The sequence below is a fragment of the Heptranchias perlo genome, chromosome 18, assembly GCF_035084215.1.
Source record: "Heptranchias perlo isolate sHepPer1 chromosome 18, sHepPer1.hap1, whole genome shotgun sequence".
Classification (NCBI taxonomy): Eukaryota; Metazoa; Chordata; class Chondrichthyes; order Hexanchiformes; family Hexanchidae; genus Heptranchias; species Heptranchias perlo.
This window is the reverse complement of record NC_090342.1, coordinates 20,146,805-20,172,979: the sequence shown is the minus strand read 5'-3', so window position 1 is coordinate 20,172,979 and position 26,175 is coordinate 20,146,805. Positions and strand designations below refer to the sequence as shown.

General features: G+C 40.6%; 1 protein-coding gene across 1 annotated transcript in view; it reads left to right on the top strand.

Annotated features, from left to right (window-relative positions):
• Nucleotides 1-267: 267 nt before the first annotated feature.
• The window catches only part of otogl (otogelin-like), a 175,064-nt gene continuing 149,156 nt past the window's right edge, over nt 268-26,175 (top strand). Inside the window, exons 1-15 of the mRNA XM_068000003.1 lie at nt 268-277; nt 498-594; nt 1,975-2,023; nt 4,413-4,479; nt 6,486-6,584; nt 6,980-7,134; nt 7,234-7,355; nt 9,730-9,935; nt 14,666-14,793; nt 16,508-16,614; nt 16,789-16,895; nt 18,256-18,381; nt 19,343-19,451; nt 19,714-19,760; nt 21,578-21,723. Coding sequence (XP_067856104.1) covers nt 268-277; nt 498-594; nt 1,975-2,023; nt 4,413-4,479; nt 6,486-6,584; nt 6,980-7,134; nt 7,234-7,355; nt 9,730-9,935; nt 14,666-14,793; nt 16,508-16,614; nt 16,789-16,895; nt 18,256-18,381; nt 19,343-19,451; nt 19,714-19,760; nt 21,578-21,723 — 1,575 coding nt within the window. The remainder of the gene's footprint in view (nt 278-497; nt 595-1,974; nt 2,024-4,412; nt 4,480-6,485; nt 6,585-6,979; nt 7,135-7,233; nt 7,356-9,729; nt 9,936-14,665; nt 14,794-16,507; nt 16,615-16,788; nt 16,896-18,255; nt 18,382-19,342; nt 19,452-19,713; nt 19,761-21,577; nt 21,724-26,175) is intronic.

The following is a 26,175-nucleotide window of genomic DNA, read 5'->3' as shown; positions in this document are numbered from 1 at the left end:
AGAGGGGAGCTGAGGAGAAATTTTTTCACCCAGAGGGTGGTGGGGGTCTGGAACTCACTGCCTGAAAGGGTGGTAGAGGCAGAAACTTTCAACTCATTTGAAAAGTACTTGGATGTGCATTGAAGTGCAGCAACCTACAGGGCTACCGACCAAGTGCTGGAAAGTGGGATTAAACTAGATAACTCTTTTTCGGCTGGCACGGACACAGTGGGCTGAACGGCCTCCTTCTGTGTCGTAACTTTCTATGATTCTATGAATAACCGAACGATGCTACACGGTGAGTGTATCTTGGCCCCACGGTGATTTGCTTTTCAGTTAATTTTTCACCAGTGAAATCATCATATATCTCGTTGATAAGGAGCTCTGCTTTCTTAGATTAACCAGGCTGTAAAACCTCTTGCTGTCCGTTGGACAGCATAAACATGGTACAGTATCCATTGGTTTCCAACATTGTAATTGCCGGATCACGGTAGTTGTGATTTGTTTTTATTTGAAAGGATCTGCAAACTTTCGGACTCTACCGCCTGGTAATAAGAATAAAGAAGAATTGATGATAACCATGAGTTGCGGTTATGAGTCCGCGATGGACCACTTGTACATTCATTTGTGAACAACGCATTTCTTTATTTTATATCTGTGGTGACAAAGCAAGTTTTTTTATAGCTTGCGTAATTTAGCAAACCAAAGGCATTACGATGAGTTACAGGGTGTATCCACGTGGAGGGTGTTCCTAACGCTGCGTCACGGTAACAAACCCACTCTGTTCCATTCTAGGACACATTGCTAATGAATTTGGGTTTCTATGAGCACCGAAGCGTCGCCATACGGAGTGGAACATTTATTGTAACTGATACTTTTTCCCTCTCATTTATTTGGAAGCAAGGAAAAAGTAAAATTTTGTAAACCACTTTGTCTAAAATGACATTATAATTCCGATCTGTTTAGAACGAACCTTTACTCTTTTTGGTTCACAGCGGAGATCTATTGAGATGAACATTGCTCGGAAACTTAAATTAATGATACCTTGGAGTGTATTGGTGTTTTATTCACTTCTTCAGTTATTTCAAGGTAAGAACCGACGCCAGTGCTTATTGCACAACACCTTTCAAAACTAGTAAGGATGAACGCTTGAATCTATAGATTTAACAGTAAAATAAATTTAGTCCAATATTGAATAAAATAGAGATTTGAAGAAAAAGTGAGGGTGATGAACTTAATTATTTGAGACCTACGTTAAAATGTATGTGTACCTGGGCTGATATTCGATGTGTTTTTATTTGATTTGTTAAAGATAGTTGCCAACACAAAAGGTATTTAATTTAATTTCAAATTATATAAGCGTACTAAATAAGGAATTCAAAATCTGGAAAATTCCCCCATCGGTTTCTCAGTTACTTTTATAACGCAAAGCAAAGGCTGACAGGTTAAAAAAAACATTGAGGATCAATATAATCCCATAACTAGTAAAGATCAGAAATGATATGCGTTACTGACGGCTACTAAATCGATAGCGGAAATACAACAGAAAGATTCTCTTTATAAAAACAAAAAGTACATCTATCAGTTGTGCTCTGCTCCTCTATCGGCTGTTGGGGCAAATTGTTACCTTTGCGCTCTCGTAAATGTTTCTGCTTAAGTTAATGAAAATCAATAAGTATCTTTACATCCATTCTACCTGTTTTAGTTTACAAGCCGGAAAGAGACTTGATAAAGTATTTTGTGTCTTTTTAGCAGGATCTTATTGTGAAGCCTCGGCTCGTGGGCAAAACCAATTAAAAGCGTAAGTAACTTGTACCTTTATTTAAAGAAATTATACAAATTTATGCTGTTAACTTTAACTTTAAGCAAAAAAGTAGAACCACATAGTACAGGACTGGTGACACTTCATTTCTAACATTGTATTCATGTAATTGATGGAGCAGAAGGAGGGCAGTTTACTCTTTGATTATACAAGACGTTATTTTTTCCCCACAGGAGCAGATTTAATGCAATTCGCCAGAAACGGAATCTCCTAGCAGTCGAGGTATGCTATACTGTAGTAGAAGGTGCGCTCTAAAACAACACCGACTCTACAAAGAACTCTTTGTGTTGCTTGCAGCAAAAACGCCTTTAAAGCTAAGCTTCAGTGCTGCTACTTATTTCAGACATTTTCAATAACGTTTGGGTTGTTAACTTTCTCCTAGTTTGAAAATGTCTTTTGAAGTCAAATATCATCTTCATTCAATAAAATGCCAGCACCAAAGTAATTCCTAAAGTTACAATACACTCATTGACCAGGAGGGCTTAACGTTTGCAGGAAGAGACTTAAAAGGTCTGAAAAAGGCAATGGAGAAAGTGCAAAATGAATAAGAACGTCAATATGAACACACATTAAGTCAGTAACTCTATTGTGATAATTCTTGGAACATAATTTTTTAAAGCACATTAAGTTGCAAAAATTATAAATATCACTGCTTTAGATAAAGATAGTAGATAATCTTTGGAATGATTTTGCTACTGTGAACATGAAAGATTTTAATTCTTCAGGTAGAAATCAAACCATTCAGGATCTCTTTTACTACTTCCAGTTTTAGTCTGAGTGTAAAGAAAATTAAGCAAGTTCATTTCTTTTATCTAAATGTTTAATATGTACTTAAAATAAATGTAAAAAACATTTTAAAAGTCTGCATTTTTAGGTATGATCGAACAGAATACCAAGGAGGAATCAATAGGATACAACATTTCACATGATTAATGTTGTTATTACATGAATTTGGCACCATTGCCATGCTAGTGCTAAATTAGTAGTACAGTACTGTTGAACCCAGAAGTGGCTCAGCCAGACTGCACCCAGCAGACTACCTCAGGTAGGTAGTCTAAAGCTGATATAGTGATATGTTGGTTTCAGTATAACAGCTGGAGTGGGTACAAAAGCCCAGAAAGTGAAACGCACCATGACATCATATGTCATGCAAACCAGGCTATCTTTTACCAGCACATTGCCCTCAGGGTGATAGATCCATGCCAGTATCTTTTAGTGTTAATGGCTAGGGCTGACTCAGAATGTTTGGGAAACTCCTGCAAGAACTGCTCTGTGGGCCACTACTTTCTGAATTGTAAACTGCTTACTTCCACCTCCGTAATATCGCACTCCTCTGCCCCTGCCTCAGACCTTCTGCTGCTGAAACCCTCATCCATGCTTTTGCTTTGTCCAGGCTCAATTATTGCAATGCTCTCCTGGCTGGCCTCACATCTTCCACCCTCCATAAACTTGAGCTCATCCAAAACTCTGCTGCCCCTAACTTGTTTCAAGTCCCATTCACCCATCACCCCAGTGCTTGGTGACCTACATTGGCTCCCAGTCTGGGAATGCCTCGATTTTAAAATTCGCATCCTTGTGTTCAAAGCCCTCCATGGCCTTACCCCATCCAATCTCTGTAACCTCCTCCACCCCTATAACCCTCCGAGAACTCTGTGTTCCTCCAATTCTGACTTCTTGTGCATCCTGACTTCCTTCGCCCCACCATTGGCGGCCCTAAACTCTGGACTTCCCTCCCTAAACTTCTCTGCTTATCCCCCTTTCTCTCCTTTAAGACACTCCTTAAAACCTACCTCTTTGACCAAGCTTTTGGTCACCTGTCCTAATATCTCCTTCTTTGGCTCAGTATCAATTATGTTGTCTGATTATGCTCCAGTGAAGCGCCTTGGGACATTTTACTAATGTTAAAGGTGTTACATAAATGCAATAAAAATAGAAAATGCTGGACATACTCAGCAAGTCAGGCAGCATCTGTGGAGAAAGAAACAGAGTTAACGTTTCAGGTTGATGACCCTTCGTCAGAACTATATAAATACAAGTTGTTGTTGTTGTTGAACTGTAGTAGCAAGCACTGAAGGAGCAAATTGTTTTAGGGGGATCTGGATCATGCCTCCCTCTGGAAGATTCAGCAATTTTCTGGGTAGATTTTTCTTTTCCTCCCCTCTCACCTTTGGACTGGACAGAGGTGATGCACTGAAGTGTGCTGCTGCTGGCTAGGTCCAGGAGTACCAGGAGGCAGCCTGATGGAGGTGACCATTTTTAATTTGCTACCACAAATTCACCTGTGGAGCCCTCCAGCATTTATAGGGACAGGACATGTAACTTCAGAAGATTTAGTGTGAACCTTATCCACCTTTCTTTATCAGGAGTTTTTAAACATGTATTTATAGTGGCAATTGGGTGCCACTGTTATACCTTATAAACATGTGGGGAATGTTGGAACTGATATTTGTAACTGGCAAGGGAACACATTTTGCAAACCACATGCCCTTTGTTAAGAGTCGAAATAGGTTACATTTTAAAGCAAAAACTATTGCTCCAAATGTTCCATATGCAACATTGCATTCTGCATTGATCTTCGAGTGACAGAATGTTTCTTTTACATCCTTTACAGGATTATAGCACAGCTGATGCTCAACATAGAAGTTTAACCTACAATTCTACATATCATTATTCTGAAGGTATGACAGATATTATGAATCATTTTCTCATCAATGCTTATTGACACCCTGATGATACATGAATTGGGATAGCAATTGATAGTTTCATGACTATCATCATCTGCTTTTGATGAATGCAAACCTGGACATCAAGTTATTTTGTTCCATTGTCTCAAGTGCTGATTTATTTGCACAGATTTTAATAGATTGAGACTAATTATCACCAAAGTGTTTTCTTCAAAAATGTTCATGGTGTTACTCTGAGATACATCGCTTTCAAACGTGTGGATCCAGAGTTAATACTCAGACACAGGTAGTGGCCAGGATCCCTGATTAGTTAGACCGTTTGTTGTGAGCAGCATCCATAGCTGAGACCCACGTGTTGATCGATGAGCAGCGGCTTCAATCCTCCAGCAGTGAAGAGGACATTTTCGCCTTTCTGTTTTGTCAAATTTTGTTTGATAACGCTCCATGTGAGTGCCTTGGGACATTTTACTATGTTAAAGGTGCTATACAAATGCAAGGTGTTGTTGTTTCCATTTTTATTCCTCTTCCAAACAACGATAATCTTGAATAAAATCAGCGTCGAATGTATTTCTTTTTATGAAGCAAATCTGTACAGTGTTGTGGGGTCAGAAGTACATATGAGAGGCATTAGTTTGGCTCGAGAGGCACTACCGTGCTATGACAAACAACACAATGCTTCCAGACTGCTCTCAAAGGTACAAATAAACCAATAGGGACACGTAGGCAGTTCGATTGTTCTACTGGTCTGGGGACGGTAGCTGCAGAAAGTGATGTGTATCTGACTGCAATTTTGTCACAATGCAGACTGGAATAATGTGCACCCATCACCAAGTGTTAGCTTTTTCAGAACACTCAAAAAAACAAACAAATCTGCTTAAGTTTGTAAAGCGTCCATGGGGTGGGGGTAGGGGGTGCGGGTGGCGTTTCAATAAACCGCCCGAGCAAATTTGAAACCCAAATATCCCTGCTGGAGTTACACTCCACATGGTGTGAAGTCCAAGTTAGATGGTCTTTCCAGGAGCGTCTTATACCATTACACTTGTGAGTTAGATTGGGACCTGACTCCAGACTGATACTGCAACTTTTGCTGCAAAGGGGAAACTACTTGACAGGAATGCAAAAGTGAGAGTATAACTGCTCCTCAAAGAGCTGCAAATAAAAGGACATTTACAGACAACAGTCAGATCAACAAATTGAAATACAAATCAGCAAGAACATCTATAATAGAGACAGCAACAAGAGGAACTGGCACTCTTTCCGTTTTGAAATTTACATGATTTACAGATAACATGGGTGCATATGAAATAATGAGAAAATTTACAATAATCATGGGTGTAAATGAAACAAGAGGGTTGCTTAGGGTGATAGTTTAGTGTTGGAGTGAAGTGGTACATGCTTTGTAGTGGTGTTAAAGTTGCATTATAAATCCAATCATGTTCTGACTTGACCGTGGAGGGGAATGCTGTGAGACCACCTGGAGGAGACTCTTTGGGTTTGAGATGGCATGGAGTATAACTGCAGTGAGGTGTTAAACCTTGTTTTAAAAAATCAGATAAAATGACTCTTCCTGAAAGAGTGGTGCATTGTAGCAGCTATGGGAGGAAGAGGAATTTATCCTCTAATTTTCTTTCTCTTTCTCTGTAGAGAAGTTCCTGGCCTTTGCTTGGTAACTTCTTTTGAAAACACAACTGAGATCATAAACTTGGTTGATGCAAACCCTGGTTCTATGATTAAATGGCATTGAGCATTTTGAAGTGAGCTTACAATGCCATTGTGTATTTTGCACATGTGAAATAAAACAATGGTTGTCAAAGAAATTATTGTTCATGCTATAAATATATTTTAATTGGAATGTTTTGAAGCTATAAAATAAATATAATGAAAAAAACATTTTAGAAATCAATTGAGATGTTTTGGCATTTATCTTAACTACTGAATTTTTAAATTTCATGTTATTTTTGACCATTTCTGCAAAAGTTTATAATTCTTTGGACTTCCAGGTGATTGTCCACAGGACTGTCTCAATGGGGGCTTTTGCAGTGAGGATGCTGTATGTGACTGCAGTGAACGTCAAGCCAATGGAAGTCGTTGTCAGACTGGTCTGTGTCAAACTACACTGTGGGGATATTTTAGAACTGTTGCTATTCTTTGGAAAAAACTTAGAAGGCTGCTTTAATTCATAATTCATTGCCATAGTAATTAAGTTACATCTATGTACTGTACCTATCATTTTCTTCTAAACTCAGGAAAAATAGTAAAATCTTTTATGTGTCAATAACAATGAAGCCACATTTGGTTCATGTAAAGTTACATGATTTGTGTAATGTAATTATTGATACTTGTACATTTAATGAGTTTATGTGAATCAACCCTTTGAGCTCAGGCAAACTGCTCCCCCTAAAAAATCAATAAGAGGCTGCATAAAGTAGACATTAAGATTTTCAGTCTCAGCAAAAAGACATATAACCAAATGTTCCAATTTTTATTTCTTTAGTTCCAAATCTTGGCGAGGATAGAGAAGGGATATGCAGATCATGGGGCCAATACCATTTTGAAACCTTTGATGGCCTCTATTTTTATTTTCCTGGAAAATGCTCTTATATTCTTGCAAAAGATTGTAGGACAACAGAACCTCAGTACATGGTGGAGGTATGGTGTAATTAAGTTCACCAGAGCAATTACTGTATAGATGTCTTGTCTCACAGATGTCTTGGTCTCATTGCTTTGTTGTTATTTCTATATATTCAGGTCCATAACAGTGAAGAGTGTAGTTCTTCACACTACTCTTGTTCAAGATCTATAAGCTTGTTTTTTCCAAATGAAGAGGAAATAACTATTCTCGGTCATTCAGTCACAAAAGGAGGAATCAGGTGAACTGTCTATAAAAGTTCTCATTAAAACATTGCTGAGAGAAGGGGATTTCCGCTGTACAAATATGTAGTAAAATGACTTGTGAAATTGCAGAACACTCATTATGATCACTTTGTGTCACAAACCTCTGCCTCACTACTTATAGATTGTATTTGGTGTTTACAATTATCTTTATCTGCGATTTCTGGGGATTCCCTGGGGGGGACGGAGAGCCAATACAATAGGCAGAGGCCAATTGTGCAAATGCCAATAAAGTGGAGGGAAGCGTCCCTGGCCCTCCCACCTCTTTTTGCAGCGGTGGAGCACCCTTGGCAGTGAGCCTGTGGTGCGATCCTCCCTTCAGACTGAAGGACCTGAGTGGGCTACGCAGCAGGTCGAAGAGGAGTCCACAAGGTAAGTCTTAATTTATATTTTTACTTACCTGCAGATCTTTGGACCTTGGCACCTTCAGGCTGCTGCGAATATAATAGCAGTGCTCCTGGGCTCGGAGAGGCACAGTGCACTTAGATGCACTGCTCCAGTCCAATGCCACGATGTGGAGGGTGGGGGGGTGGTGGTGAGGAGGGACAGGAAAATTGAAAATTGGCCTAACATTTGCAGATTTTCCTCTATTTCCCGTTGAAGATTTCTGCTAATGTTCGGTCCTATTACACAGAAATGGATTATACTCATTAAAGGGTAAATATTCCAGGAGAAACAAGTACCAAATTACAGTGGGTAGGTGATATGTATTTGTCAGGTGATATGTGGTACAGTTTCTGTATTTGGTATTTGTTTTCTTTGTTTCAATTTATTTTTAAAGTTTGTATTTGAGTACTTGCTTCAGCAAAGGTGGAACAGCCTATCTGATCCAGTGTGGTAATGTTGCCTGACACTTGGAACTTCTGTAGCTCAATGCTATGTCTTGTTAGTTCCAAGCCAGACATACATTGCTCCTATGGCACATAACTAGGCCCAATTATTAATAAGTGTGGTGTTTGTTTTGCACATCACTTTTCAGATGTCATACTTTAAAACATCACACTTGTATATTCACAAATTTCTGTGTTACACTTGCAAATGATATTAATAAAACAGCAACAAATAACAACTGACCAGCTTAGGAACATATGAATCAAAATCGATAAATAAATCTGAAGTATATAAACTTCCAATGGAAAGCTACTAAGGACACATTAAAACAATTAAATTCCAGTATGCAGTCACCAAAAAGTATCAATTTAAAAAAGAAAGGGAACCAATTGAATTACTCCAGAAACATTTTTGAAAATCCTTTTGTCCACCATCTTGGATTCTGCCTAAGGTGAAAAACTTACTACTGGAAATAATGTTCAAAGCATAATCTTGTGGAGCCTGAGGCAGTTCTAGCTTGTTGCAACATTTTGCCATGGCTGATCAGACCCAGTGGTAGGCAGAAGTCTTTGACTGTCCAGGCCAAGGTCCAGTCCTGAACGCCTAGGTGTGCTCCACCTCTGCTAGCTCGGAGGGTGTTATGCCTGCTTTTTTCCAGCGTACCAGCTGCCCAGTGGAACCTAGGCTGAGGAAAAGGAAACTCTCAACCTGGAAGCTCCCTCTTCTGGCCATGTCTCCTCTCATGTACGGGACCATGTTTGGAGTGGACAGAAGCTCCAATTCCAATAGGCATCCCTGGGAACTCCTGTCCAAATTCAGGATGGAGGGAGGGGAAAGGCACAAAAATTGGCCCCAATGTTTGCAGATTTATCTCTATTTCCCATGGAAGTATTCTGCTATCTTTTGTCCTGTTACACAGAAATGGATTGAGTCTATAGAGGATATATCTCATTAAAGAGTAAATATTCTAAGAGTAGAGGCTGGGATCTGGCATATTCAGGTCCCAGCCTAATTTGCAGGCCCTCTGCTGCAATCCTAGGGGCCTTATGTTGCGAGTATCCTGGAAGACCTGCAGATTCTCAGGATCCAACTGTGCTCCAGACTATACATGAGCAACACCACTGGAGATATACTAGTCACTATAAGAGTTGTAGCTCTTAATTAGTCGACAGTCAGAAATGATTCATTCCTACGCAACAGCACTGAACCTTAATGATTTAAGAATAATATATGTGGCATTGATATGTCATGTTAGCAGGTTGTCAGGTGGCAGTAGAATGCTATAATACTCAATGTATGTTACTCAGTGGATCATTCAGTGAATTTTATGGCATTAGTAAAAAGTTGGAAATTTGATATTTCATTTTTATTTAATGTACCTTTAGAATTCAGCGAACTAGACTGTATCATTACTTTAAAATATTGCGTGTTATTGTTGTTCCTATACATCATTTTAACTAAATAATTAGAGGTTTAAAATCCTTTACAATCATTGTAAATTTTTTTGAAACTTTTTTTTAGACTACCATTGCCTCAGACTGTTAGGCATGCATTCTTCGAGAGGCTAGCCGACTACATTCTTGTGAAAACAACTTTTGGATTTTCCTTGGCATGGGATGGATTCTCAGGTGTTTATATCAAGCTTACAGAAGAGCATAAAGGCAAACCCTGTGGTCTGTGTGGTAATTACAATGAAGATATGTCTGATGATCTCAATGCAAGCTATAGTAAGTAATTCTTCAATAATTCTTGGTAGTTATATTTCCCCTCTTCTTTATAAGATACTATCCACATCCCCACTGTTTCCTGACAGAAGATAAACATCTAACCTATTAGTGCTCTTGAGCTAGCTGCTAGGAAATGTGTGAGATTGGATTGACTTGTGCTCTAATTTATCTCCTTCCTCTTCACCTTGTGTTTATTTATACAAAAAATGTATTTGTATTAAGTACAGTAAATAAGTACTTCCTACCAGTGAGGAAGTGGAGCCTACCCCGATGGCTTGGCTAAGGTTCAGAACTTAACATGTGAGGAAATCACAGGAGAAAGCCTGCATCCTACACCTCTGTGGTTGAGCAAGATAGTACACCAAGTTGACTATTAATTCATTGTTAATATATAATTAAACATTTTTTTTAATGTTGTTCTGTTCTATTGGTCATATAAGTACATCAAAACTCTAGATTGAAGCATGGAATGGCTAACACATTGAGTGGGACCTATGTTTGAATGATCATAGAACGTATGCTTGTTCTAAATGAAATGAGTTTTGACAATATCAACTGAGTTCTTAGTGGCACAAGTCCACATCACAAAATTGTGCTAATTGACACAATACTGTCAGTCTCAGAGAGGTCATGGCTAGTGTGGAAATGAACATCTCAAACAGGCGTAGTACGGAATGCTCTTCTGAATTTAGATGCGAGAAGTGAAGATAGTTCCATTGCACAACATTGATATCCCTCACTTTGATATTCATAACAAAATAGTGAATTTTTTTTTAAAAGGAGAAAATATTTTAGAATGGGATGATTTCATGTGAAAGTGTTAAAATGCCTTTTGTTGCTTGTGGGTTCTATAGTAAGTTATGACTTTGCACATTTAAGGTGCTGTTTTGTCCTGTGTAAAATCTAAGCAGAATTAAATATTTTGTTTCCAGTATATTTTAGTATATCAAAAATCTGCACAAAAATCACACCATCCAACCTGCTCTGGAAATTCATTGAGTGTTGATTAAATGAAGACATTTTCTCAGCAGCAGTCCTAAATTCGCCTTCCACCTGTTTGAAATATCTCCTTGACCTACTCTTACGGGTTACCTTGAAATAGTGTTCAAGGTTTACTTTCTCTAAACATGTAGTATTTTATATACTCATAGAATCATAGAATACTACAGCACAGATGGAGGCCATTCAGTCCATTTTGCCTGTGCACTGTCAAAGAGCTATTTTTTTTTCAAATATTTATCCACGTCCCTCTACAAGTACAATGGATACGCTAGCATAGTGGTTATGTTACTGGACTAGTAATCTAGAGTTATGAGTTCAAATCCTGCTATATACAGCTGGGGAATTTAAATTCAATTAATTAAAATAAAATCTGGAATTAAAATACTAGTATCAGTAATGCCAGCTATCAAGCTACCAGATTGTTGTAAAAACCCAGCTGGTTCACTAATGTCCTCTAGGGAAGGAAACCTGCTGTCCTCACCTGGTCTGGCCTATATGTGACAACAGACCCACAACATATGTAGTTGATTCTTAATTGCCCTCTGAAATGGCCTAGCAAGCCACTCAGTAGTACAATCTTGCTCAAGGGCAATTAGGGCTGGGCAATAAATGCTGACCTCACCAGTGACACCCACATCCCATGAACAAATAAAAAAAAGTCTAAGGATTCTGCTGTTGCCAGTAGAGCATTCCATACCCTAAAAATTTCTGCATAACCTCTCCCTTTGTTCCTTTTGGTGTTGATCTTAAATTTTGCCCTTTCAGTTACTGATTCATTTCTAAAAGGTCCCTCTCTGTTGCCATCATTCAAGGCTAAAGAGCCCCAGTTTCTTGAAGCTTCCCTCATACTTCAGTTCTCTCTGTCCTCTGATGCTGGCTCTTATCTATACCACTTCTAGTTCTTGAATGTTTCCCGTGTCTCAGGTAACTAACTAAACTTTAATTGTAAGAAAGCCACTCAATCTACTACTGTAATAAATGAAAGAACAGGCATAATACGGAGACATTTCTTGAGTAGATACACCACATCTAGCATTATGGAGAGAGAGCAAATTCCTTCGGGTTACCATATTTACTGTAGATGATGGTGGTGATCAAAATTATTAAAAATGCAAAATGCTATTTTGGGATACTTTTCCCGGTTAATTCCCCCTACAAAACTAACCCAACTCAAAGAGATCTCAATGAACAGAATCAATAATATCTCCTTGCCTGAGAAAGAAAATCTCTCCAGCTAGTTTTCCCTCCTTGTCCCAGACAATGCAGCCGAAACAGGCAAATTCATTCCCAAGGAGATTCTCAGCTGTGAATGTGAGTTGGGTAGAGGATTTGCAATTGTGGGTCCAATGCTTTTTCTAACATTGCATCTACCAATTCAACCATGGAAAAATGAGCTTTACAATAACCAATCTGGCCTGAATGACAATGGGAAAAAGGAATCTTGAAGCATAACTTTCCCGTATTAAATTCACATTACGAATTGAAGTAGCCCAATTTCTTTGTGACAGCAGGTTTTATATTTTCCTCTGCCTCTGAATGGCAACATGAGGGAGCTATTGCTGGGGTTTCAATGAAGAGGCTGTATTGGTTGAGAAAATGGTGGGTCAGAAGTATTACTGGCCTGCTGCTGATTTTCCAGTCGCTGATGGTGGCAATGAAGAAATATAGTAGCATGTCTTGTCTGCCATCACAAACAAGTGTGCAGCCAGGGTATGTACAGCCACTATCACATCTTGAATAGTAAGAGTAACATTGAAGGTGACGATCCGGATTCTTTCCCCTCAGTCTGGTTCAGTAATAACTGAAGTCGAATACATTTTAAAGTCCAACACATCTTTAATAGCAGGGTTCTTAGTCTGCAGCATTGATTTGGACTCCTGATAGAGTCCCTCTATGCTGGCAGAGCAAGAACAAAAACATACAGAAATCCACACGTTTTTATACAAATCAATAGGGTTGGAACATACTTAACGAGGGTCAACACCAATCATAAGCCGGGCATAGGTTGCCATGCGAGGTTACATTATTTCCGGCCAATCATAAATCGTCCATGTGCTGATCATGCTGCTGTTAGACATCAAAGGGGATAACTTCCTCACTTTCCAACTTAGAATGTTCTTCCCTGTTCCTTCTGTTCCTTATCTCGCAACCTGGAATGTCCTTCAACTTTGGCTAAGCTCGTTACCTATATTGATCTGCCATAAACATGGAGACATTCAGACCAGTCCTTGACTCACATCAAAGACTCTACATTGATAAGACAATGCAGGCCTGCTAACTACGCAAACATATGGCCCAGCAGGAGGGCCAGGCCACTTGTATCAATCTCAGTTACTAACTAATTAACCCTTTCTAACCATTTTGCATTCTGCTTCTTTGCCACGTAGGCATCTTAATATTTTACCGAAAACTGACCACGTAGGGATTCTCATTGGTGAGTGTGGAGATGTCATGGGCCAGATCATCTGGTTGTACCAATTGAGGAGAATGGTCTAGATGTGGGAGGAGAGAGAAAACAGAAAGGAAAAATGCACAGATTCTGTAAGCCTTGAAAAAATGCAGTGTTACATGGATTAGTTGGCACAGTGCATTAGAACCATGTCCTTAAGATAAATGCTTAGTACGTGAGTACTTGAAAGCTGTCAACAGGAATGCAGAAGGAGAAATAAATAAAGAACTTGCATTTATATTACATAGAATTATATAGAGTCTACAGCACAGAAATGGGCCATTCAGCTGAACTGGTCCATGCCGGTGTTTATGCTGCACACAAGCCTCCTCCCACCTCTCTTCATCTAACCCTATCAGCATATCCTTCTACTCCTTTCTCCCTCAGGTGCTTATCTAGCTTCCCCTTTCACAATATCGGTACGTCCCAAAGCACTTCATAGCCAATGAAGAACATTTGAAATTGTTGTCACTGTTGTAGTGTAGGGAAATGCGACGGCCAATTTTGCGAACAGCAAGGTTCCACAAACGGCAATTAGATAAATGACCAGATAATCTGTTTTAGTTATGTTAGTTGAGGGATAAATGTTGGTCAGGACATCAGGAGAACTCCCCTGCTCTTCTTTGAATAGTGCCAGTGATCTTTTATGCCTGCCTGCGAGGGCGGATAAGGCCTTGGATTGAAGAAAGGTCTAATACATTAGCATTGCCATTTTTTATCCTGACAAGCATAAATATAGAAAAATATTAAACGAAAGTACAAATCAGTGCTTCTGGTATGGTGTTGGAAAAAGTTCAGTTAAACATTTGGATAGTTAAAGTGGCTGTGGGAAAACTAGCTTCAGATAAATATTAAATTTTGTTTTTACTTAATTTCTTTGAAGCTATTTGGTTTTGTGTGTGTTTGTATAATTGCAGTGCTTTACACGTTCAGACACTATAAAGGTGCTGGCAAAAGGTTTGCAAGCTGGGATCCACAGATCCTAGGGGGTTCACCAGGTCATCAGATTTCTGACCATCTGAAGCTCAGTGTACTATGAGCACAGTGTCAAAAATGGTCATTTTTATGTTCAGTGTTTGTTGACTCATTAGTACAGTGGTTCTGATGCTATATACTAATACAATTGCTTTTTCCTATTATAGCACTGTTTGTTTTTGGGTATCAGACACTGTCTTCCTAGAAATTAGGAGTGGGGTTCTGGGAGTGTATCAATATTTGCAAGGGTCCCTCTGTTTGAAAATGATTGAATTAACCTAATGTAGATTGATTATTTTTTCAGGCATTCTGACTGACGACGTTGCTGTCTTTGGAAACAGTTGGATGTCACAGTCTCCCGCTGATACCCCATGTGAATCTGTTTCACTCGATTTCCCTAGTCCATGTCGGGACAAAGGAACCACTATTAATGTTAGTGTCTTCTAAATTTTGTGTTGGTGAAAATCTGTAGGGCCTCTAAAATTATGATCTTGAATAAAAGTAAATATTATATGATAATACTTGCATTTATATGGCACCTTAACATATTGAAATGCCTTAAAACACTTCACACAACTTTTGGAATGTAGTGACTATTGTTATGTGAGTAAACATGGCAACTATTCTGTGCCAACAATGTGCTCCAAACAGCTGTGAGATAAATAACCAGTTATCCAGTGTCTTTTTTGGTAGTATTGGTTGAGGAAGCAATGTTGGCTAAGAGTAATGCCTTGGGATCTTTAACATCCATCTGAACAGATGGATTTGATCTCATTTTAAAATCTCATCCATAGGAAGGCATCTCTGATAATGCAGCAATCCCCCAGTCTGGCTGACAATGAACTAGCATAGACATAATGGGCTGAATGGCCTCCTTGCTGTAAATATCTATGATTCTATGGTTTAGGGCTCAAGTCCCATGGTGGGCTCAAATCCACAGTTAGAATACTGTATGCAGTTTTGGGCACCTATTATAGAAAGGATATTAAAGTCATAAAGAACATACAACGTAGATTCAGTAGCGTGATATTAGGTATAGAAAGCTACAGTTATGAGGAGACACAAGATACTGGGATTATATTCACTGTTGCAGAGAAGGCCAAGAGGAAACTTAATAGAGGCTTTTTAAAATTTGATGGGTTTTGAAAGGTTGAATAGGGAAAGGCTAATCCTTCTGGTTGCCGAGTCATTGACAAAGTATCATCAATTTAAAATTGTCATTAATGAGAGTGCGGACAGAGGTTAATACAAATTTATTTACACAGAGTTGTTGGAGCATGGAGTGCTCTGTCAAAGAGATAGCTGAGGAGGAGATCACTGCATCTTTTAGAATAGATAAATATTTGAAGCAGAGGAAGATCTAGGACTATGGGACGGAGTGGGGCAGTGGGATTAGTCTTGGATTGCTCTAGCAAAGAGCTGGCAGAGACACAATGGACTGAATGGACCCTTTGATTCTATGATTCTGTGGTTTATTGGCTTAAGTCCTGCTGTTGGGCTCAAACACATGGCTTTCTGACATAGAAAATGGGTAAAGCCATTCAGCCCTTTGAGCTTGTTCTGCCATTCAATTTGATAATGGCTGATTTGTACCTCAACATTTATCTGCTGTTGCTCCATATCCCTTGATATCCTTATCTAACAAAAATCTTATCAATCTCAAAATTGAAAATTTCAATTGACCCAGCATCCACAGCTTTTTGTGAGAGAGAGTTCTGGATTTCCACTACCCTTTGTGTGAAAAAGTGATTCCTGATTTCACTCCTTAATGGTCCGGATCTAATTTTAAGCTTATTCCCCATTAGGTGAGAGTACTGCTTACTAAGCCAATCTGACACAAATTAACACAGTAATACTCCACATATTATGTAAAAGAGAATTTTGTTAGTTTTATGAAGAAAAATAATGCAAGGAAAAAAGCATAATGAAGAATTTTAGTAATGCATGCTGATTTATTTTATATTTTATAATCAGTTATGTTCTGACCACGAAAATTAACTTGTCAACATATTCTGTATGCTAGGTGCTATGGAAATTATAGTCTTAATATATCAATTTTGTACATTTATTTTAAATAAAAATGCATAGTGCGTTTATTCAATGTTGCTCTTTTTAATTTAATGTTGCTCTTTTTAATTTAATTTAGGATATCATTGCAAAATGTGAAGCTCTAGTGGGTTTTCCTTTCTTTATTTGTCGTGAACACGTTCAGCCTAATTCCTACGTCGCCAGTTGTATTAATGATCTGTGCATGTAAGTACTAAATTCGTAACTGAATCTTTTATTGTATTTTGAGTAAAATATTAGAAATTGTGTCTGTTTCATAAGTGAAAGATAGTTGCATTTCACAGTGAATATTAGATTCATTAGATAAATTAATATAAAAATAATGTTAGGTGGTAAATAAGCTTATGTTCTGTGAAACAGGATGGATGACACTGAAACCCATTGTCGTGCGGTAACAGAGTATGCCAGGGCATGTTCTCATGCAGGCTATCCCTTAATGGACTGGAGAGATGATTTTCCTGCTTGTGGTGGGTTTTGTTTTTATTGTCTTTAGTATCATTACTTTTGAACATTAAGGCGCACTAACATAGTATGATCTCTTACAGTTCCATAAACTATTGAACAAAGCAGAGAATTCTGAAACATTCTGGGTAATGTGTACCTAACTTGTAAAAACTTAGAGCTAAGGAAGAGAGCCGATTTGGCATAAACCTTCACTACAGTCTAGCGGACATAAAAGGAGCACAAAGCATACCAATTTAGCAGTGGGACTACCTGTGGCCAATATGCACAGGGCTTGGTCCCACTGCTAAATTTGTGGGTGCCTTATTTTAGGATGCCTAAAACAGGAATTAGGACCCTCAAATATATAAATTAGGAGCCTACTGCCTGTTGAAGGATCCCATCAATAAATTAGTCGGCGATGAGCTGGGAAAACATTGGGCCTGCCTAAAACAACAATAACTTGCATTTATATAGTGCTTTTAATGCTCCAAGGTGCTGCACGGAAGCGTAACGGACAAAAATAAACCCCATCCTGTGGAGCCAGGATGAGCAGGAGTGCTCCACCGACTCCACAGAACTCCACATGGGACCCCGTGTAACCCGCTCCAATCCCCCTCCCATGACTTACGGCGAGGCAGGCAGCTCCACGTTGATGTCTTCGGTCAGATGAGCTGCCTATGGAAGCACAATTAGCACTGGCAGCTTGCGCCAAGTACATTGATGAGATCTGACGATCGATTTCCATCGATCTTTGGGCCTCTCAGTTTGTGCGCAATGCCGAGTCTGGGCCCAGAAATGGTATAAGGGTGATTTATTTTGAAGGACATAAATATAATTGTGTGCATTGTTTTGAAAGGTTAATTTGTTAATCAGAATCAGTTTTATGAGATACTCTTGCCTCAGCACCTTTAATAATTTCCAAGGTAATGGATAAATCTTGATTGCAGCATTTAAAGTGATGTACCATTGTAGAAGTGTTATAAATCTTTTTCGCTCCAGACTTGGAGCTTATCTTCTGCCCCATTACTTGAATGGAGTGAAACTGATACCTGAGATAGACACTCAAGCTGCCTTGGAGCATTAACCTATTATTATTTTCTGATAAAGATTAATTAATATTTCATAAAGGGAGACTCTCTTCACACAGAAAGGAGAATAACCAGAAAAGCTGTGCCTTGTTTTAGTTACAATACTGCCACACATAGATGACAGGATGACATTTTTGCAATGCAGCGATACACATTGGCACAATTTAAGTCATTGCATTTAACTTTAGCAAGCACACGAAGAAAGATTTGCCAAACATGAGGACAGTTTTTCTTTAAAGGTTCAAAATTGTGCTGTATCAAAATCTTTGTGCTGATTTTTTTTACTATATTTCAGCTGATCAGTGTGAAGATAGTTTTGTTCACCGTGACTGTATTAGTTGCTGCCCACCTACTTGCACATTTGAAAAGGAGTGCTTAGGAAGCAGCCTACACTGCCTAGATGGTTGTTACTGTCCAGATGGTAAGACCATTTAAACCATTTTCTGATGCCCATTCAAAAAAAAGTCTTTAAGTCCCTGAATGCCGTACACCATCCCCTGACTGAGAGTGACAGGTGCCTTGTTTGCAGGGTTCTGGAGATAGGTGGGGGGCACTTTGAGTGATACAGGTTGATTTTGCTTTCTTCCACTGGATAATTCCCCTGCTTTCTAACTCATTTGATGGCCCAGCTGAACTTACTGTAAGGGAAATTGTGGCAATGAATCCACATTATGTCACTGTGTGTATAATATATTAGTAACACTAACTAGTAAGATTTCTTTTAGTTTCTGCATCTCTCTGAAAATGTAGCATTAGATATTTAGTGTCAGTAATTTTACTGCCCAGTTACTGCCTGAAAGAAGCTGCAGCAAAGGCTCAAATGTATTTTTAGTGCTATTAACATCACTCTGCACTTTCAAACGTACATTTAACTCAGTCATAAAAACAGAAAATGTTGAAAGTACACAGCAGATTTTTTTCGCTTCCAGATGCTGATGGACCAGCTGTGAATTTCCAGCATTTTATGTTTTTTTTCAGTTTTCCAGATTTCAATTTTTCTTTTTTACCACTGTGGGAAATTATTACTGTTAGCTAACTAAAAGCATTAAAATAAACATTTACTGGTTAGGGGAAAGGGCTGGTGGAACCAGTTAACTTCTGTATGATGGCCGTATTCTGACCTTTTTAGAAGGTATACAACACCAGCATTGTGAGTCACGTCAATATGTTTTAGTGCCACTACCAAATGTAATCCAGTGTAAAACAAGATGTGTAAAATATTTTATGCAAGTAATAGCAGCCATTTTGTCTGAGGAGGAGCAGTTTAGACTTGAGATGTGTGGATGATGCTGTAGATTCTCCAATAGTGTCCACTGTGTCAATTCAAGAAAAGATGAAACATGGAGTAATTATTTTGTGTGCTTATTTCTCATTTTGTTTAGGGCTTGTCATGGAGAATGGAACTTGTATATCAGTATCTAACTGTCCATGTATATACCATGGCACAGTCTATCCTATAGGATCTCATTTACAGGAGGGCTGCAATATGTGGTACGTTTTTGTTGAAGACTGACTGACTGACACCAAATGTAGATTGAGGAAAGGGTCAAAATGAGAAGCAGTAAAAATAAGTTTGCCATAAATGTGTATCGATTGTTTAGTTTATTAAACCCTTAATTGTTTTTGCAGTCATTAAATATTTTTCTCCATTTCTAATTTAATTAATTCATGAGATTCTTCAGTTTATTTAAATATTGTAAGTCAAATATAATATTTAAGTGTGAACAATAACTGGTATGTTTGATGTTTGCAGCATTTGCAGTGGTGGTGTTTGGAACTGTACAGACAATGATTGCCCAGGTAATGCTTCTCTTGTCAGATTTTGTATATTTGTTTAACACAAAAATAATATAGTTTGATTCAGTGTAATGTGTCATTATTGCCTAATTAGATTGATGATGAGTGACACATTTAAACTATCCCATCAAATTCCACAACATAGGAAACTGATTTTTCTTAAACATTACTGGTGTCAGTTACGCTTTTTTAGTAGCACTCTCACTTTGAGTCAAAAGGTTCTGGGTTGACATCACCCTCCAGGATTTGATCACATAATCTAGACTGACACTTCAATACAGTACTAAGGGATTGCTGCATTGTGCAGGGGTCCCATCTTTTGGATTGAACATTAAACCAAGACCTGGTAAATGTAAAACATTCCATGCATTAGTTGAAGAAGAGCAGTGGACTTCTTCCAGTTTCCTGGCCAACATTCATCCCACAACTGGATTAAATGGTCATTTATCTTGTTTGATGTTTTGTGACCTTGCTGTGTGCAAATTGGATGCTGCGTTTGGCTACCTAACAACAGTAATTATCTCAAAAGTCAGCATCAAGGCAGCATTTGACTGTATGTGGCATCAAGGAGCACTAGTAAAATTGAAGTCAATGGGAATCAGGGAGAAAACTCTTAGTGGCTGGAGTCATACCTAGCACAAAGGATGATGGTAGTGGTTGTTGGAGGTCAATTATCTCAGCCCCAGGACATCACCACAGGAGTTCCTCAGGACAGTGTCCTAGGACCAACCATCTTCAGCTGCTTTATCAATGGCTTTCCCTCCATCATTAGGTCAGAAGTGGGGATGTTAGCTGATGATTGCACAGTGTTCAGTTCCATTTGTAACCCCTCAGATAATGAAGCCATGCCTGCATGCACAACAGACCTAGACAACATCCAGGCTTGGGCTGATAAGTGGCAAGTAACATTTGCGCCAGACAAATGCCAGGCAATGACTATCTCCAACAAGAGAGAGTCTAATCATTCCCCTTGACATTCAACGGCATTACCATCGCCAAATCCCTCACCATCAACATCCTGGGGTCACCACTGACCAGAAACTTAACTGGACCAGCCACATAAAAACTGTGGCTACAAAAGCAGCTCAGAGGCTGGGTATTCTGCAGCGAGTGACTCACCTCCTGACTCCCCAATGCCTTTCCACCATCTACAAGGCACAAGTCAGGAGTGTGATGGAATACTCTCCACTTGCCTGGATGAGTGCAGCCTCAACAACACTCAAGAAGCTCAGCATCTTCCAGGATAAAGTAGCCCGCTTGATTGGCACCCCAACCACCACCTTAAACAGTCACTCCCTCCACCACCCGCACACCGTGGCTGCAGTGTGTACCATCTACAAGATGCACTGCAGCAACTTGCCAAGGCTTCTTCGACAGCACCTCTCAAACTCACGACCTCTACCACCTAGAAGGACAAGGGCATATGGTGCATGGGAACACCACCTCCTGCATGTTCCCCTCCAAGTCTCACACCATCCTGACTTGGGAATATAACGTCATCGTCGCTGGGTCAAAATCCTGGAACTCCCTACCTAACAGCGCTGTGGGAGAACCTTCACCACACGGACTGCAGCGGTTCAAGAAGGCGGCTCACCACCACCTTCTCAAGGGCAATTAGGGATGGGCAATAAATGCTGGCCTTGCGAGTGATGCCCACATCCCATGAATGAATTTTTAAAAAAGTAATTCATTGGCTGTGAAGCGCTTAGGGATATTCTGAGGACATAAAAGATACTCTATAAATGCAAGTTCTTTCTTTCTATGCTTAGGAAAACTTGAAATTCCTCCCCCAAAATTTAACAAATACTTCTTTCTTTTAGCTGAATGCTCAGTCACAGGAGATATGCATTTTACCACTTTTGATGGTCGGATTTTTACATTTCTTGGCACATGCCAGTACATCTTTGCAAAGAGCCGCAGAAGTAACAAGTTCACCGTGACATTACAGAATGTGCCTTGTGGTCAGGTAACGGAATAAAAATTCTTCTTCTAATTGAAAAAGTTATAATGCAGGATTAAAATTCTTGTTGACTCTTAAATTACCGATGTGTGTTTTTTTTGAATTTGACCGAAGAAAATGAGAGTTTGGCACATTTATGTAAATCACTTAGGTATTGTACATTTTGCAACAGATTCTCCAGTTTCACAAAAGTACTTTGTAATCTAGTCAATTGGTAATTTCTACAGACACTGATGCTGTCATCTATCTCAATTCATTTTAAACTGAATTATTTCATTATGTGGATAAATTACTCTGGGCTGATGATTCATGATGGCCATGTTTCTAAATATATTACGTTACCATGAACTTGCCTTTGAAACATTTTGGGTGAACATTTGGGCAGGAAATTAAAACATTCCAAACAAATGAAGATTTTGATGAAGGTCTTGAAAGACATAAATTCTCATTCAGTGAAATGCAGCAACCAAACTGGAATTCATTTCTCATCTCTGTTAGTGTTGAGAACATCCTTTGTTCAGTGTGGGCATGACAACATTAGAAAGCACAGGAGCAAAAAAGGTTAGCGAGTTCATCTGCCTGGTCTCAAAAACGAATGCCTCTCCATTGCCCAATCCCTCAAATGTCTATTCAATTTTCCCTTGAGTTTTTCCACTTTATCTGCCTCCATTGTCCATGGGCAATTCATTCAACATTTTCAAAATTCTCTATACAAAGTAGCTAAATCTAAACCGCCTGTATACCTTCCATTTTCTGAACAAGCCCGCGTTCCCTGGTTCTACAGTTTGTGGCAATCGCCAATATAATATCAGGTTTCAATATATCCACTACCTTAAGAATCTTGGCTTGAATAATATCTCCCCTGAGCTTTCTTTTCTCGAGTAACCAATCCCAGCCTGTTCAACATCTCCTTATTGCTCATAAAGCTTAAGCTAGGTATCAATGTGGTTGCTCTTTGCTGTACCTGGAATCTCTTGTAGTTTGGCAACTAGAAATCTACACTGTACTCCATGTGTGGCCATACCAGTGCTTCATCATGTCCTGGGATTTGTGCTGTACCCCTCTGGCTATGCATCATAAGATTTGATTAGCTTTTCTTACTGCTGCCCACAAGTTTGGTTTCAACAAACTATCCACCAATACCCTCAGATCCCACTCCTAAGCTGCACCCTGTAGCCTACAGCCATTTAGTATCTATCTCAATAGTTTATTTTTCTTCCCTAGTTTCATTACCTTGCATTTGGATAGGTTGGGAAAGAGCCATTTGCCAATCGTCAGTCCACCTTCCCAACCTATCCAAATCCCTTTGTATTTGGTTTGCCTGTACCATATTGTTTGAACCCCCAGGGTGTCATCTGGACACTTAGATAGCTTTGTTTCTTTCCCCACCTCCAAATTATTTATATGCATTGCAAACAGCGATGATCATACCACTGATCCCACTGATTCAAAATCACGGAGAGTTTTGATAGTGAATAAGGAGAAACTGTTTCCACTGGCAGGTGGGTTGGTAACCAGAGGACACAGATATAAGATAACTGGCAAAAGAACCAGAGTGGAGATCAGGAGAAATCTTTTACGCAGCAAGTTGTTATGATCTGGAATGCACTGCCTTAAAGGGTTGTAGAAGCAGATTCAGTAGTAACTTTCAAAAGGGAATTGGATATATACTTGAAAAGGAAAAGAATTGCAGGACTGTGGGGAAAAGACAGGGGAGTGGGACTAATTGAATAGCTCTTTCAAAGAGCCAGCACAGGCATGATGGGCCGAATGGTCTCCTTCTGTGCTCTAAGGTTCTATGATTCTATATTTACACAAATGCTTGATATTTCTTTTAATATTCCTTGCTATCCTAACCTCACTTTTGGCGAAAGTTCTGATGAAAGGCCATTGACCTGAAACATTGGGCTCGATTTTACCGTCGGGTTTCCTGTGGGTTTCCAGCGGGGGGGCCCCGAAAATCCCGATCTCCAGTCACGTGACGGGAACCCGCCACGATCCCGCCCACTTCCGGGTTCCCCGATGACGTGCGGGGGTGCGTGCGTGGCCCCCGCTGGTGGGAATCCCGCAGGCAATTAAAGCCAGCGGGATGCCACTTGAGGTTATTTATTTTGCTTGTTCAGGTCATTAACTGACCTGATTAAGGGACTGTGTGTGATTTTGGGGAAACATGGGACTGTTTCACACACTGGAGGAAACAGTCCTAGTTGAACTGGACGTGTTGCAGCCGTCAGCCTGTAGCAGCTGCAAAGATCCATTTGACAGGTGGTGGGGGGAGACCCTCACCCATTGCAGGAGGCCGCTCTGTCACTTGGGACAAAGTGTGGCCTCCACCACCCCCCTCCGGACGGTCAAAGTCACCAACCTGCACACTCACCCCGTGGTCCGGAGACATGTGCCTACCTTGCGGACCCCCTCAGATGTACATATTGCGGATGGGGGCCGCCGTAGCTGCAGTCATGACCCCCTCGGAGGGCGAACAGCATCACCAGCCTCGCCATCCACGCCGTCCACCTCTGACACGTGGAGCTCCACAACAGAGTGCTGTGACACATCCACCTGTACAGCAGGAGGGAGGGCTACCGCAGAGAGAGACGCGTCGCAGAGGGCACTACCCTTGCCACAGGGTCCACAGACTGAGGCGCAGCTCCCCGGACCTCTCTGAGCAGCAGTGCACACGGAGGCGCAGATTCACTCGACATGTAGTCGTGGAGATCTGCAGGCTCTTTCATGCCGAGCTGCTCCTGGCTGGCCCCAGCACCATCTGCTTACCTGTCGCTGCCAAAGTCACCACTGCCCTCCACAACTTCTCCTCCGCATCCTTCCAGGGTGCAGCCGGGTACACCGCCGATGTCTCTCAGTCGTCTGCGCGGAAGAGCCCTGCAAATACACCTGCACCTACTCTGCAGTAACACAATAGGTGGCATCAGTGGTGGGTCCTCATAGTGATACCCAGGAGCGGGCATTATTGGACACAACAGACAAGATTCGCGGAGACATGGCAGTGGTGGTGCCAATATAATGTGTGATGTTTGTTGCTCTGAAATTCAATATAGGTAACACCCATGCCAAATCCTCAGACACCCTTGTGCATCCCCTTCATGCTCACAACACGTTTGCCGTACGCTGCCTACTGCACATATGCGATGCATGCCCTGTGGCTGCAGCACAGGTGGTGGCAGGTTGAGTGAGGCTGGCCGTGAGAGAGATGCACGAGAGGGTGAGTATGGGATAGAGCCATGAGATTGTATGAGGATTGGGTTGCGTGTTAGTGGCGGGTGAGTACTGGCGAGGTGAGTAGGTGCAGGTAAGATGAGGATGGGGTTTGAGTGGGTATGAGGGGTGATGTGACAGCGTAGTGTTGGCGGTGCTGAAGGAGATGTGGGGTGGGGGCAGTGTTGTGGCAGATGGAGTGTAGGGGAAAGACTACGTGTTCTCATTGTGGCTGACCTACTGAGGTCATTGGAGCGCCTCCTGCACTGTATGCAGGTGGGCGATATGTTGGTGGTGCAGGTGACCCCCTCTGCCACCTCGAGCCAGGCCTTCTTGGTGGCAGAGGCAGGCCGCTTCCTCCCGCCCGCCGGGTGGAAGATCTCTGTCCTCCCCCTCCTCCTCACCCCATCTGATGATACCTGGGGTGAGGCATCATTAAACTGGGAGCAGCCTTCCCCCTGGGCTGCTCCATGCTGTAATTTGTACCATTGGTTGCAGCATCTGTCAGTGGAGGACTGCCCCTTTAAGTAGAGAGCCTCCAGCTGACAGATCGTACTGCGCATGCGCAGCCCGCCCGACGCGCAGACCAGCAGCGTGGACCCCGGAGGAGCAGGTAAGTGATTCCAATTAGTGCATTGCCTGCTACGATCGCACGGGCAACCCACTAATTTCACCGGGCGCGGAGGCCACGCACCCGAAACCCAACCCGCCGGAAACCCGCAGGCCTGCTAAAATCAGGCCCATTAATTCTGTTTCTTTCTCCACAGATGCTGGCCTGACTTGTTGAGTATTTCCAGCATTTTCTATTTTTATTCCAGATTTCCAGCAACCGCAGTATTTTGCTTTCACTTTATATTTTACAGCTTTAGCTTGTTTTTGTATTTGTCTCAGTCCACCAAGCTACTGTTAGCTTTATAATTTAGGAACAATCTCCTTTAAGCCCTAATTCCCCACATTATTTTCATTGTTGCCTATATCAGTCTTTTGTCGCTGTTACCCTTCTTCCCTAGTGATATGTGTGTAGAACACTGAATGTAGTATTTCTAAGTATGGTCCACTTTTCTTTCGATTTTTCCCGTCAAACAGTGAATTCCAGACCAGTTTTCTTAGCTCAACCCTCAAAATCTGCCTTTCTAAAGTTGAATGTTTTTATTGTACACATTCTCTTTTCCATGATTAGCCTAACCTTAAACTGTGCCGTTGCCAAAGTGTTCTGCCTCTGACTTGCTTTGTCATCTCCTGGTT